This window comes from Camelus ferus, chromosome 15, assembly GCF_009834535.1.
Source record: "Camelus ferus isolate YT-003-E chromosome 15, BCGSAC_Cfer_1.0, whole genome shotgun sequence".
NCBI classification, from domain to species: domain Eukaryota; kingdom Metazoa; phylum Chordata; class Mammalia; order Artiodactyla; family Camelidae; genus Camelus; species Camelus ferus.
Window position 1 is genome coordinate 7,161,081 of NC_045710.1, and position 16,105 is coordinate 7,177,185.

The 16,105-nt window shown below is 39.2% G+C and overlaps 1 protein-coding gene and 1 long non-coding RNA gene across 10 annotated transcripts in view; one reads left to right on the top strand and one right to left on the bottom strand.

Annotated features, from left to right (window-relative positions):
- Positions 1 to 9,978, bottom strand: part of ROCK2 (Rho associated coiled-coil containing protein kinase 2) — a 123,896-nt gene extending 113,918 nt beyond the window's left edge. For 4 of the 9 annotated variants that reach the window (XR_004326118.1, XM_032497032.1, XM_032497031.1 and 1 more), the window contains exon 1: positions 9,339 to 9,977. Coding sequence is in view for 8 of the 9 variants with exons in the window: in XM_032497032.1 (XP_032352923.1) it covers positions 9,339 to 9,479 (141 nt within the window). In the remaining variant the exon portion in view is untranslated. Of the gene's footprint in view, positions 1 to 9,338 lie in introns of all 9 variants that reach the window. The other 5 variants (XM_032497036.1, XM_032497035.1, XM_032497037.1 and 2 more) reach the window with 3 other exon arrangements.
- Positions 9,049 to 16,105, top strand: part of LOC116668888 — a 28,055-nt gene continuing 20,998 nt past the window's right edge. The window contains exon 1 of the long non-coding RNA XR_004326119.1: positions 9,049 to 9,166. This is a non-coding gene — a long non-coding RNA (uncharacterized LOC116668888). The remainder of the gene's footprint in view (positions 9,167 to 16,105) is intronic.

Below are 16,105 nucleotides of genomic sequence, written 5' to 3' on the forward strand. Positions count from 1 at the left end.
GAAAAAAAAGAAACTCCAAATATTCTGTTAACTCCAAACAAATTTTTCTAAATTTAGAATAGTTAGAATATTGTTATTAATATTAACATTACATTTTGCATTATCTCTTTCCCCAATTTCTGACTTGGTACTCTTATTTCCCCAAAAGAAAATCATAATTTTGGTATCTTTTTCTCTATTCTTTACTAATTCCCATGGACGCTGGTTATGTGACCTGTTAACAGCACTTGATGAAATCTAATGGTCCACAAAGAAGAAAATTTTAAATCTTGATTCCTTCATCAAAGGCAAACTAGTCAACCATAACACACCATTTTTAACATTCAACTTCAATCTGATTTTTATCCACTATGTAACACAATAAAATATAGTCATAGTTATTCGATGTATAAAAAAGGCTGAAGTGCCAAAAACTGTAACTCAATAAGTTATCCCAAAAAGATGAAGCATTTTGAAAAATCGTACTAATGTTTAGACATTCAATACTTAAAATATTTTTGCAGTTTCAATGTAAAAAAACACAATTCACTACATCTTGCAGGCCTCAAAGTTCATGACAACTGTGCTAGTGTACTTTCCTTTTAGAAAAATAGGTACCACTACAACTCCAAATTTTTTAAATTCATCTTTAATTTAGTAAAACGTCTTAAACAGTAAAAGAATTATTTCCTAAATTTTTCCTTCACTGCTCAAAACAGTCACATGTGGTTATCTTTAATAAAAACTCAAAAAAATACAATCATCTAAACTAAAGCTAAAGGAAAAACTTCAGTTTTAATAAACATACTTTTAGCATGATTTCTAAAGGAATCATACTGAAATACAAGGCAAAACAGAGGGTCATATCCTGATACAGAAAGTACAAATAAGGCAGCATCTGAAAAGAACACTGTATTTTGGTTAAGTTCCAGAACTTTGCACACAATGTAATTCCCACAAGACAATATCTAATGGCACCTGTGAACAAGAAGAGGCAACATTTGTATCTATATGCTAAATTCAGATGGGTACTCAAAAGTATAAACCAAAAGCCAAGTGTAATACATAGTGTTTTAAACACCAGAAGTTACTGATCTACCCTCATAGGAACCAAGTTACTAAATTAATACTAAGACTTGTTTCCTAATCCATTAGAGCAGAGAAGTATAAAGATAAACGACGGGTCAAGAAGAGAGAAATAAGTTTATAAGCTTACTTAGCATGCTCAAAATAATCAAAAAAAGAAAGATGAGCACAGGCAGAATGGAGAAACGTTTAAAGGCCGTTGTTTAAATCAGAAGTACTTCAACTTTATCTAGAGCTTAGAAATAATCCAACTAGTAGTGACTCCACTGCCATTACAGGGAATATACAGCTCACCAATGCTCAGTCGTTACGTGGAAGAAAAAGGTACCATAACAAGGTTTAAAATTTAAAAAGCCTAGTAATAAACAGGGCTTTCAGGTGGAGATGCTAGTCAGTAGGATAATTCCACTTACAACGGGGCTGTGATCTGTATTTATCTGTATTCTATTTTTAAACATTGTTATTGGCATACAAAATGAAACTACTTTTACTAGATCACACTCATGGTACATTAGTAAAAATCGAAAGAACAAGCAAAATTAACAAGCACATGAAATAGTGCTCAGCATCATCTGTCATTAGTAAAACGCACTACAATAGCTATAATCACAAAGACAGGCCATATCGAGTGTTCTCTGAGGATGGGGGGACAATTGAACCCTCATACACTACTGGCTGGAATGTAAAATGGTACAGCCTCTTTGGAAAAGACTTTGTTCACTTCTTAAAAGTTAAGCATAAGCTTACCATATGACCCAGCAATCCCACTCCTTGAAATCTAGCCAAGAGAAATAAAAACATTACAATGAATTCATAAACAAAATGTGGTACATCTATACAATGGAATATTATTCAGCAATTAAAAAGAACAAGATATTGATATATGCTACAATACAGATGAACCTCAAAAACATTATGCTAAGGGTAAGAAGACAGAACAAACGACCGTATATGATTCTATTTGTATGGAATTTTCAAAAAAGAAAAAATTATAAAACCAAAACAGAATGAGTGGTTGGCTGGGGCTGGCGCTAGGGCTAGTAATCAGAATGCTTCACAACATCTGAAAAGTTTTCAAAACAGTCATTCATAGTGACTTGTAATAAGAAACACCCCTGATTCCTGATCAAAGTCTTCACGCCCTTTGGCTCTGTTTTTAATTTTGTTAACAAATATTGCCTTACTATGAAGAACAGTCAATGTGCCATTTTAAGGAATTTAACCCTGCAAACATTTCACCTGATCTTACTCATGTAGCACTGTTTCAACACAGGCATCACCTAGGTACATAAGAAGGAACTGGATATGTTTAACGAGAGGAAAAGTTAGGGGGTATGTGGAACAGAAGACACATTATAAATGATAAAGGCTGTTCAGCCCACAAGAGGTATTTTTACTTCACCTAAAACACTAAATAAAACTAGCTTAAATCTTTTCCAAGACAAACTGATTCAGCACAATCCATAAATATTCAAACCACAATTCACTTTTCCTGCTTGACTTCCAATTAATTTTACCACCCAAACCCATCCTCTGCTTATACAGATGTTTATTTATCTTCCTTCCTATAGACAGACAAGAAATAAGTGACAAGAACACATATCAAAATGTTTACATAGGGAATATATTAGTATCTCTTCAAGCAGGGATATAGTTATACAGGTTATCACTCCTGTTACTTAAAAAAGAATTGTTAATTCATTCAGCAAACATTTACAGGACATAAGAGAAAGACAAAAAAAGACCCAAGTCCTAAAAGAGCTTGTATTCTGTCTACTAAATAAACTAAAAGACCAAGAAGTACACAAGACAACACTTAGTATCTTAAGAATTCCTCATCACAATCATCCAGGTGATTAAGATAATGCCAATCCTTCTCTGCTCTGTTTCTACCTTAAATAAAGTATTAGGAGGCCCTGCTATTCATTTTCATGGCATAAAAAACAATCCCAATTATGATGTGTTAGAAATTAATTCCAAGTCTGTAATCTCTTGAAAATAAAGAAAATTTCTATCAGATGCTTTATAACTAAAAGAGTCTGAAACTCTTTTAGAGAATAAAGGAAATTAGACAACAAGTATTAAGTGATCAGTTAACTATAACCAAAAAAAGAAAAAATTATAAAGCACTTGAGATATCAGATACCTAAACAACTCATACCTTACCAAAGTGAAGCAACAAACCATATAATCATTCTTGGACTTAGAAATTTTCCCAAAAAGATTACCAAATGATCAACCAAAATGAACCTCAATACTTCCTTTCTGTCCGTCTTTGTCTCTCTCATATATACAACACACAGAGAAATGCTAACTATACTGATCCAAATGTTTTCCAAAAAAGGTAAGTGAGGGTCATTTGGGACACTCAGCTGCAGAATTTACAAATATATCTCTATAATTTAGTCATACTTTAAAGGAAAATAAAAAAGTACAGATAACAGATAAGAGGAAAGGAAAATGACTCCAATCAAGGATAAAGTGAGAAAAGACAGTTTGGTAGAGTCCCAAATGCCACCCATGATTTCCCATCAGTTTAAATATTAAGCTTTATATAAAAAGTTGCCTACCAATGGAAAATGTTATTTTGTGTTTTTTTCCTCAAAAGCTATATAGTAAGTCGCTCTGAGTCATCGACATTCTCTTCACCAGTAACCCTTATCACTAGCAGCTCATATATGTGTGTGTGTGTGTGTGTGTGTGTGTGTGTGTGTGTGTGTGTCTATATATACACATATATAAATTGGGGGTGGAGGCATAAGCACAGAACAGGATTTTAAGTATAGATCTGAGTTATAATTTCCATGAAGAAATTCAAGAAGCCCAAATGAAGAGCAAATCCATAATCATTACCCTCTCTTTTCGCCTAAGCACCACTCTCCAAATAGGAAGTTACATGACAATATGAAGATATAAACAGAGGCTCCCAAATACTCCAATAATTTTAACACTTAGACAAATCTCCTACTTCATACTTTGTACCCCTACTTCGTACTTTCCATCAGAATTCCAAATGGAATAAAAATAACATTAAAAATAAAACCATTAGAGTACTAAAAGAAAATTCAGGTCTATGTCATAATCTTGATAATGGAAAATGTCCTAAGCATGACATCTAAGCCAGAAATCACTCTACAGTGAGAAGACTAATAAATTTGACTAAATAAAAGCTTCTATTATTCATTAAGTGTAAAAAAAAATGATAAAGCACATATACAGTGTAATTTCACTTTTTACATTTTAATTTTTTAGACAAGTTTTTTTATACAACTCAAAAACAATGCACTTTTCAAACGGGAAAGAAATCTGAACAGATGCTTCATAAAAGAAGATATATAAATTGCCAGTGAAGTGCACAAAAAAGTACATCATTAGTCATCAGGGAGATGCAAACTAAAATCACGAGATACCACTACTCACCCACAGAACAGCTAAAATTTAAAAGACTCGGTGTTGGGGAGGAACTGGAACTCTCATACACTGCTGTGGGAATGTAAAATGACCACTTTGTGAAAAGATCTGACAGTTTTTTAAAAACTAAGCATATACCTACCCTATGATCTAATAATTCCACTACTAGGTATTTACTGAAGAGAAATGAAAACATGTCCTCACAAAGACTTATTATAAGATTGTTCACAGAAAGCTTTATTAAGAGCCAAAGTATATAATACTTAATAGCCAAAAACTGAAAACAGCTCAGGCATCCATTAACAAAAGATGGCTCACAAATTGTGGTTTATACATATAATGGAATACAACTTAGCAGTTAAAAAAGGGAACAAACTGCTGATACACACACAATAACATGGATCAATCTCAAAACTTATGCTGAACTAAAGAACCCAGATACAAAAGAATTTATGCTACATAAGATTCCATTTATATGAAATTCTAGAAGAGGCAAAAGTAATCTTTAGCATAAAAAAAAATTTTTTTTAAAGCATAACTGACTCCAAGAGAATGGGGTGTGGAAAATTTTAAACTTTATTTAGTACTCTGTTAAGCTGAACACAGCATTTCTTAAAGCCCATCAGTTCCACTCCTAGATATACATCCCAGCCTCCAGAAACTTCACATGGGCTCCAAGAATGATCACAACACTTCCCAAGACAGCAAAAAAAAAAAAAGAAAAAGAATCTAAATATCCATCAAGTAGACTGGAGCAATATATTGTAGTTTACAGTAGCAGCAAATATTAATAAAGCACAATGTGGGTGAATCTTAGAAACATAACTTTGAGTGAAAAAACATGTCACAAAAGAATATATAGAAATGTTAACCTTCTAGAGTTAAAAAATACAAAACTAAAACAACATTGTTTAGGGATACATACAAATGTGGTAATTTATGAAATAAAGCAAGGAAATGATTTAAAAAACAAAATGTTCCAGGTAGCAGATGGGAGAGGATGCAGTGATAAAGAATTCAGCAGCAGCAGCAGAACAGGTAACTTGAACAAGCTAGTGATCTATTCATTAACCTGAGCAGTGATTTCATGAATGTTTGTTTTCTTATGCTCCATAATTCATATTCACATGCTATACTCTCTTAGTATATTTCAAATATTTCATAATTCAAACTGGGAAAAGATCTACCAGATCAGCACACAACCAAAACGACAACTCAGGCTTCAAGATAATTATCCACTATTTCTTTACAAGTATTTAAGGTGTACATAAATCTACATTTCTTTACTTAGTCTATGTTGGCCTTACCTTGGGGCAAGATGTTTCCAAATTCAGAACTGTTTTGGATTTTAGAATAGAAATAAAGTACAATGCTATATACAGTGTAGTCCCAAAAACCCTCTTGGGAGTCTAGGGTAGCACCCTGAAATCAAACACATATTTTTCCAGGGAAAGCTATTATTACTTACACCAAAAGAGATAAACTGACTATAATATTGTAACATCAGATCAGGTCAGATGTTACATCAAGTAAGTTTTACCCAAAACTCGGTTTTCAGAACTGTATGTATCAGAACTATGGTTGAGGGACTGTGGACCTGTACTTTCAAAGGGGTTAACTTCACCTAAATAGTAAGTTCCATTCATTACTTTTTTTAACCTCTCTAGCTAATTAATTTTCTTTAAAGATATTCTGACCATCAAAATGGAAGTTTTAAAGTAATGTAATCCCATTTATGCTACAAATACTCAACCTTTATTTCACAAAAGAAAAACACATATAAAACTTCTTTAACTCAATTTTTATTCTGCTTCACTTCTGTATCTTTATAATATTCATGCCCGTTACATAGTGGGGAAAAAATGCACATACAATTTTATTTTAATTAGGCAAATAACCAGCACCAAACTGAAAGTCTAAGTACTATGATAAGAAATATTTTCATATAGTTTACAGGCATAATTAAATCAATCAAATAATGCATTTATATTCTAAGTCACTGAAAATCTTAAATTTTTAATCACCTTTCCCCAATTGATATCAGTCTTACAATAGAAAGGTTTATCCAAGCCTGAGCCCCTCAGGTTATTACAACCATTTACTCTTTCAAAAAATAAAACAAATCAAAATGCAAAAGCATAGACCTTTAGAAAAACATTTCTCCAACTTAACACTAAAGGACAATTCTCCTTACCGTAAGAGTTGGGTAAGGAGTACGAGAAGCTAAGTCTTGACAACAAAACAGGGGTATTTACCCAAATGTTTTAAACACTGCAAAAGCATACTACTGAAGACCCTTTCCCCAAAAAAAAAAAAAAAAAAAAAAAAAGATATTATAGAAGCAAAACTCTGTTTTTAAATAATACTAGACAACTCACAATCTCCAACCACTAAAAGGATATATTCTCTTCAGATTAATTTTAAGGCCCCACATAAAGCAATGAGCCTCTGCAGACAAAAAAGACAATTTAGTCTCTATACTGACAGTCTTGGAATCCAGCTCTATCTATGCCTGATGACTGCCAGCACTTTTCTGATGGCAAATCAAAAGATAATGCTATTCATTCAAAATTTCATAGCAAGAAATAGTTGCCAATAAAACCATTTTCCTTTTCAAAGGAAATTTAAAGCAATTACCTAAAAATATGCTAAATGCACACAGAAGCAAGCTAAATTTAATGAGCACTACCATGTACCAAGAACCGAGTTAAGTACTTTACATGTTATCTCACATAACATTTTTTTCCTACAAATACTTTTTAACTTCTAGGTCTAGCCTACAGTAACTATTATACAGCAACTTCTGGTATACTTAATCTTCTTACTTTTGTCATCTTAGGCAGTATACAATTTTAAATGGTAAACTTTATGTTTATGTTACCACAATTTAAAAAATTAATTCATTCTACTACTTCATACAATGAAATAGGCATGATTTAACGTTAACTTACTATAACATGGTTTAAAAAAAATTTCAGCTTGTCAATTTGCAACAGAAGCACCAGCAATCTCAAAGAGTAAAGGGCAACTTTTGGCCCGATAAGATTTACTGCAACTCAGAATTGTAATAGTTAATCAGCAAAAAACAGCAAAAGCAAAATCTTCAGTCAGCAGCATCTGATGTCAATTTTCATATCAGTAATATGTCACCTTGATGAAAGTGTAAACTGTCTTGGCTGTATTAGGCACTCAATAAATGAATGGACCAGACTGAGCATGTGTAATGCTTCCTTTTCAAAAATCTTCATTTTAATAATTTAGAAAATACTTCAACAAGAAAGAATGCATGATCATTACCATGCATAAATAGCTTAGGCTCAAGCTCATAATAACTCTAATAATTATGATTAACATCAGTAAAGACACAAGAGATGAAAGTGAAGTGTAAAAAATTTCTATCTGAGATTCAATATAAACCTGATAAATACTTGAGATTTGCTGTACTATTTTTAACTGAACTTTCTGGCCTTAGGTCAAAGTTTTGCTAGCAAAATACCAAAGTGAAAATGCTGGGAGTGAAGCCCAGAGTCTCTGCTCTGGCCTAGGAAAAGCTATGCCCTTCATGCAACCCATCCTACCCCCAATTGAAGACTTCTAAACACTGTCCTGGGTGTCATGCTCCCGTGAAAACATACAAACAACACACTAATGTGAAAATCAGTGTAGGAAGATGTCAGACACATCTACAGTACATCACTACATTCTGTGCATCATACAGAAAGACACTCTTCAGTCAGTTCCTGTACTTTGGCCAAACAGCACTGAGTCACTCTGCAAATGATTCCAGAAACCTCAAAGGATAACCAACGGCTCCTGAAGAAAAGTCAGTCAGTTCACTGGAAAGAGAGGAGACACAGTCTTTCTCATCATGTAGTCAAGTCGGTCACTAGGTTTCTCCCAGAAGGGAGCAAACTGAACAGGAGTTTTGGTGGGGTGGATCCAAGAATCAACTACCGAATTCTAATCGTTCCAGAATTAACTTTATATCCAGGGCTTCTTTTTCTCTTTCTCCTCCTGCCCAGGGTAAAAACCCACACCCCCTTTTCCCATAAATGCATCTCTACTGCATACTAATCAAAGTGCCTGTGAAATACAAGTCTATGCTAACAAAAATAAGAAATAAACAAGCACACTACAATGCATTTCTAATTTGTAAATCATGTTCCTTTCTTAATCAAAACCAACTAGCAGACTTTACATGGCTATTAATCTGGATTTCAAAGGCCATTTCAGGAAAAAGATACAATGAAAAGAAGAGGCTGATTCCACTCTACAATTCAGACTGATTCTTTAGCTCTGACGCAATAACCTCGGAAATTAAATTTTCAGAAATTAAAACGCACTAAATTGCAACTATTAATGTTCAAAGACGATTGAAAACAGGAACGCCTTAGCCATGTTCCAACATTTCAGACTAAACGGAGAGAGGGAGGGCAATTCTTTGTCAGGTACCCAGGTGAGTACTCCCCAGAGGGACTGCATCAAGTTTCTCTCTTGCTTGGACCCACGTCCAGACGCAGCATGACACTCTTTCAAGTGGGCTAGCCTGGTGTATGAAAGACAGCAGATCCCTACTCCCCAAACCGAGACGGCAGGAGGGAAGGAGAAGAGGGGTGCTTCCTCCCCGCGCTCCAAGAAAGGGCAGCTGGGGATAACACCAGCTCCAGGAGGGAGAAGGGAAGACTCAAAGGTGGGTCTCTACTCCTGGAACTTAGTCGCAGAAATGTTTGGTCTCCGACCCGGGCCCGGCTGCCGGAAGCTGGGCGGGGTGGGGCGAGGCCTCCCCCTACGGATGGGTGGGCAGACGCGGGATCTGCGGTGTGAGCGGTTTGCAAGGACGGCTCCCGGGCCCGGCCACCTACCAGCAAGCTCTCCACGTTGATGGGTGAGCGAGGGTCTCGGATCAGCGCCTCCAGCTTCCTCTGGCGGCTCGTGCCCGAGCCGTCCCCCGACACTGCCGCGGGGGCGCCGGGCATTTTCCCCGTCGGCGGGGGCCGGCTCATGCCGTTGCCGCCGGGCCCGCACTCTAGCTCCCCGCGCTCCGGCACGGCCGCCTCGGGGCCTAGCGCCGCCCCCGAACCGCCGGCTCCGGCCGGGACTCCGCCCGGGCCCACCGCCCGCCTCGAGCTCCGGCTTCGGGTCTCAGCGCCGGTCCAGGGCCTCGGGCTGTCTGAGAGGCTGGCCTGGAGCGGCGAGAAGCAGACGGCGTCCCCGCCCCTCAGTCAGATTCGCGCCGCCCGGTCCGCTCGTCCGCCGCGGGCTCCCTCAGGACTCCGAGGGTGGGAGCGGGGAAGTGGCGCCGCCACCGCCGGGCCCGGGCTGCCCCCTCCTCTGGGGCTTCGGGAAGCTGAAGCCCAGGCGCGGACAACTACAGCCGCCGCCAGCTCGCTCCCATGATCACCGACCGCCGCCTCAGTCCGACAAGCCCGAACCCCTCACACACTCCCGCGCGGCGCCCGTCTCCGGCCGCGCGCAGCCGCTACCCACAAGCCCCTCGGCCCGCAGCCGCCGGCGCGCCCCCGCTCGCCCCGCCCCGTGCGCGCCCCTGCTCGCCCCGCCCCGCGCGCGCCACCGCCCCCGCCAGTGGGCCTCCGCCTCCCCTCGCCCCTTTCCTCCTTTTTATTTTTTGCTTCCTCCTGTCTGCTCAGCTTCGCATTTCTCCTTTTTGAGCCTCCTTCTTTCCCCGCTCCCTCCTCCCTCTTTTTGAGTTCTCAGAGGGTAAATGGTCGGGCGCGCGGTCACCTCCTCACTTGACCCGCGAGCACCATCCAGCTCGGGGAGGGGAGGGCGCGCCTGGGGCTCCAGTCGCCCGGCGGCTCCGCTCCCGCCTGACCCTGCCGGGGCTGACGACCCCGCCGACTCGGAGGTCCACCCCCACCGCCCCATCCGGACGCGGCCGCGCCCGGCTGGCTGGGGCGGGAGGGGGGAGCTTGGGGGGGATGGGTCGGTTCGCGCCCCCCGCCCCCCGTCCTCCGTCCGGCCCCCGCTGACTCAGCGCGCAGCTATGCGGGCTTTGCATCACCCGCGCCGAAATAATAGCGACCGCCAGTCGCTGCCCTTGGCTGCAGAACTCTGCGCTTGCAAAGGGCCTGCCTGGGCCTCGAAGATTTTAGTGGATAGACTGGAAGGGTGTGCCGTGGGAGTCGGAAATGCTGGAATAGGACAGGAGGTTGGAATCCTAGTCCTGGGGCAAGAGGGCCTGGAAGAGCTGGTTCTGCCTCCGAGGCAGAAGTCCTGGACTCCCGGAAACCTTTCTGCTCATCCCTAACAATTTCCTAGCTGGGTTACAGCACCAACCATGAAGAGAACAGGAAGGCGATAGAAAAAGTGCTCTCTCTCCGCAGGCCTTCTCAAGGTCTTTGCCTTTTGGGGGGCAGAAGAGGGGCTGTTACAGGGTCTACTCGTCCGCATTCCTGCCTCTCGCCAAGCCATTGGTCGGATCCACGCAGGGCGCAATCTGAAAAATATGTGCAAAGAGCTGTAAAACTGTTCATTGAGCCCCTATGACCCAGTAAACCCATTTAAGGAAATACATTTCTAAGGAAATGATCCAAAGGGGGAAGGGAGCGGGGGAAGGACTTGCATAAAGATGTTTATAGCAGGGCTATTCAGAATGTTCATAATGACCAAAACCTGGGAATGGACCCAATTGTCCAACAATTGGGGAATAATCCAAACAAGCCCTGTCACATTAACAGAAGGAATCCTGGCAGGTATGCAGGATTCATGTCAAGCATGTCAAATTTTGGCAAGTACATGAAAAGATGTATTGGAAATAAGGTTAAGTAAAAAAATACTTTGTACACAGAATCTAAAACTATGTAAAATGAGCAGCTGTAAGGACAGGAGGAGAATATAGTTGTTTTTAAGTATATGAGATTTGTTTTCTCCTTAAAGATGCTTGAAAACATTAAAATTTGAAAAATAGGAAAAATAGATGGTCCATTCCAAAAAGCTACAATCTGATATGCATTAAGTAGTAAAAATCTTAAGAAACTTTCCTGCTGGCATATCAGAGATAAGCCCATAGAAGGGCAGCCTAGTTTTAAAGGCCTAACCTCACAGAACTAGCATTTTAATTCAGTCAGTTTTCCAGGAACCTCATCTTTTGTTTTTTTGTTAAAGCCACCTTCACTGGGACTAGGCAAGAAGAGGTCCTGGAGGACCAATACAGCTTTTTCCTCTTGGATAATAACACTGACTCCTGATCAAAGGTCAGTCTTGTAAGTCTGAATGTTGAGTGACTCATTCATACCTCCACAGACCACACCAAGAGGACAGAATGAGCTCAACACTCCACCTGCTTCTGCACTGGAGCAAAATAATGAGAGAATCTGTTATTACCAATCCTTTTCCCTGATGACAATATAATATGCAAAGCAAAAGGGACACCATGTGGTCCTCTGTTTCCAAATTAATTTTTCAATGACTGGTTGTATATTTTTATGGAGCTTGGTGGACTAACAGGAAGCCAAGTTCCCAAATACCAGACATGGAAGCTTTACTTAAAATAATAATAATAATAATAATAATAATAATAATAATAATAATAATAATACTCAACTAGATACAGATAGTGGGCACCTTGTATGTATGGTTATTCACATAGACTAGAATAAGCCACAGTGTAGAAGATTTTTATCCAAGACTATACCATTGTCTATGTGGAAGAAAAAAAGACTAATCTCTTGATAGGAATTAAACCTTTTTTATTTCTTTTTGGTCAGTACAATAATTCTTATTTTTCCAAAGTAGAGCACAAATATAATCTTATAAAAGTTCAAACAAGCCAGAAATGTATAAAACATAACCTTGAAAAATTACTCTCCCAAATCTCCCTACACACGCATTCTGTTACCATTCAAGGCCCTTGTCCATTCTCATACACATACACGTATGTATCTTTTTCCCACATACATGAATTATACAGTGTCACAGGGTTTTGCAACTGATTTTTACCGCTTTAATAATATGTCTCAGAAACATCTCCATGTCTGTACACAGAAATCTACCTCATTCTTTTTAACTGTTGTGCTATACCCCCTAGTGTGGGTGTATCATACTTTCATTTACTCTCTGTTAGAGAGCATAGTGGTTAAGAACGGACTCTAGAAACGGATTGGGCTAAAATCCTGCCACTACCACACACTAGCTCTTTCCTCATGTTTGTTATAAAGAGCTTAGAAGAGTGCTGGCCCCAGTAAATGTTGGACGTTATTAGTATTTTCTCACTGTCACAAACATTGTTACCATTGACATCCTTCTGTTTTTGCCTTCATGTGGACATATTTAAATAGTATAGATTCCTAAAAGTGAAATTATTGTATCAAAGAGTAGGCATACTTTAAATAGTGATCGATACTGCCAAACTGTCCCTTAAAAAGACTGTACCAATTTAGGGAGGAGGGTATAGCTCAAGTGGTAGAGTGCATGCCTGAGGTCCTGGGTTCAACCCCCAGTACCTCCTCTAAAAATAAGTAAATAGATAAGCCTAATTACCTCCCCCTCATAAAGCAGAAAAAAAAAAAAAAAGACTATACCAGTTTTCAGTCTCATCATCAATAGAAGAAACTGCCAAATTCCCTTTACCTTTGCTGATACTAAATATTATAAATATTTTTAATTTTTTCCAATTTGACTGGCAAACAAAATGGCATCATATTTTAATTTGCATTCTCTAAATTACTACTGAAGATGAGCATTTTGTGTTTCTATTTCTTCTGAAATTACCTGTTTATGTCTTTTGTCCATTGGATTTGCCTTTTTCTTACTGATTTTTAGCAGCTTTTATTCATTACCGATACTCCTCCTTGTTATAATACAACATTAAAACAGGTGTTATGATTTGCAATTCTTTTCTTCCAGTCTTTGCTTAATATTCAGTATTGGTTTTGGTATCTTTGCCACACACAAAAGTTTTACCTTTTATGAAGTCAAATCTACCAATATTTTCCCTACAGATTCTGGGTTTTGTGTCTAGATTGGGAAAGTTTTTTTTTGAAGACTTAAAAAAATTTTTTCGTCTGTTTTTTTCTGGGGGGATTGGGGACAGGTAATTAGGTTTATTTCTTTGTTTTTAGAGGAAGTACTGGGGATTGATCCCAGGACCTCATGCATGCTAAGCATGCTCTCTACCACTTGAGCCGTACCCTCTCTTCCACCACTGGGAAAGATTTTAAATCCAATTTTTAGGGCACACAGAGGACTGAAATTGCAGTAGGCTCTAAGGAAATGGCAGTTTCCTCATAATAGCAAACTCACTACCTCTCCAATGACCCATTGAAAGAGGCTCTCCCTGTGCTCACTCTTCTCGGAGGGATTTTTGCTGCTCTCTAACCCTGTCCCAGGTTGGCTGCTTCCTTTTTAAAACCTGTCTCTGATGTGTCCTGAGCACAGGTGGGACAGGTGGCACAAAAACTTTGTTCAGTATTAAGGAAGAATAATGGAGAAATAAACACGGAGGCTCTAGGGCATTTAAACAGACCGGCCTGTCAGTATATAAGGCTTTGTTTCTACCATATTCCTAGCTTGATCTTTGGGACTTAGAAGTTCCACTCCCATTTCATGTGCACTCCGTCTGTTTCTTTTCTCTGTCTCTTCATTCCTCGCCCATTTCTAAGTGGTTGGTTTAACACTTAGAATTGAACATCCGCCACCCAGCAACACCTTCCTAGCTCTCCTGACACTTCACAATCCAAACTGAGAGAACAGGGCTCTCTCTTTGGTCTACCTGAGCCCCATCTATTCTGTTCTAGTTTTTAATTTGTGGGATCGACCTCTTCCCCAAGAATTAAACCACCCTTCCGATGCAACCTCACCCTCTCCACCCAAAAATAGGACTGTAAAAGGACCATTTTTTTGTCTTTCCATGTGGCACTTGCAATTACTTGTTTAATGATAGTAATTATTATTATGTATAAGGGCTTACTATGTGCTAGGCAATGTGCTTCAGAGAAATTAACTTACTTCTCAAAACAGTCTTTTGCTAATGGTTATATTACTATGCCTATTTTCCAGATGATGTAATAAGGACTCAGATATATGATAATAGAATGAATAAATGAATTAATGAATGGGTAGATAGGTGAAAACAATGAACTCTCAATCTTCTAGGCATTACCAAAACGCATAACTTTTCCCATCTTGTTTCACATCTCAGACCAACTCAAGCTGGCATTGTAGCAAGATACTTCCGCCCCACATAAGCCAAGATTTAATAACAAAATAAAGGGATGAACTCTCAATACAAAGGCGTCATTATGTTTGTAAAGTCCGCTACTATAATGGATGCAGGCGTTAATGGTTTGTGAAATAGAGTTTCAGCCTAAGTTTCATTCATAGTTCTGATCATAACTCCCAGTGTGAATGAGAAAATTGCTCTACCCCTCTGTGAGTCAGTTTCCTCATATACAAAACAGAAATAATGAAGCTTGGTTGTCATTAAGTCTCCTTAAGATCACCAGACGAAAGATACTGGATGCATCCAAGACTAATTGTTCACCAGGAAACTGAAAATTTTTCGGAGGTGAAAGAGCTAATCCCAGCTCAAAAGTGTACTTGAAAGTAAGTGGTAAGTCACTCCAAAAATACATAAATGTATACGTTTGAGAAGAGTGATTCCAAGAAATCTCTGGGATCCTGGAAAGCTCAGCTTCGATTCTGGTCCTGCCAGTTTGGCAGGAGACTTTGATGTTACATCTGGCGATCTTATTTTCCGCATTATTGAGATTTAAATGGCCCCAGGATGCTCTATATGATTTCCCTGCTCAAAAACCTTCATTGGATCCTCTGTGATTTTGCATGAAATCCTCAGTCTAGAATCCAGGGCTTTTCTACAAGGTGTTCACAGCCTCCCTTTCCAGATTTCTCTTCCACAGCTCCTCTACTTTTTCTCAAACTGAACACACTGACTCTTCTCTTCTCTCTTTGGTTAAGCCAGTTTCCACCTAGATGGAATGTCATTCTTCCTTCCCCTCTCCACCCACCAAGCTTCTAATCATCGTTCCACGAAGACCTTCTGTCCTTGAATGAAAGGCTTGACTTTTCCTAAGCTCTGGATCCTCTGTAGCTTTTAACAAAATATTTAGCAAGTGCTTGTTTTACATATATGAAAAGAGCAGTATCTTTCTCTTTCAGTGCTTTTAACACCCCCCAAAATGGGTCTGTTATGTGTCCAGAATAAATTGGCAATTTCCCACCGTTTCCCAACCAGTATGTGAAGAGTACTTTCATACTGTTCCACGCTCCAAATACTTTGGTCCAGCCAACCAAAAACCATATAGGATGTATTGTTCACAGAACAGACCGTGCCATCCCCACCTCTGAGCTTTGCTGCTGCCATGCCACCTCCCATATCCTCTGCCTCCCAGTCCTTCCATCACTGCACACCCTGGAAGTCACTCTCCTCCTACTCCAAGTTTCCTATGTCCTGCTTTCCTTCTACATTTAATGTGAATGTTGTGCTGGTTCTTGGCAGATACAAAAAGGAGCTGAGTATAAATTCTGCCTATATAGAGTTTGCCATCAAGAGTTGGTGATTGTTTTAACAGGTACTTAGTGTTTAATGACCAAATGACTGAATGAATGTATCCATGAAGAAATACAAATAATTGTAATTCAGGAAAGGTTA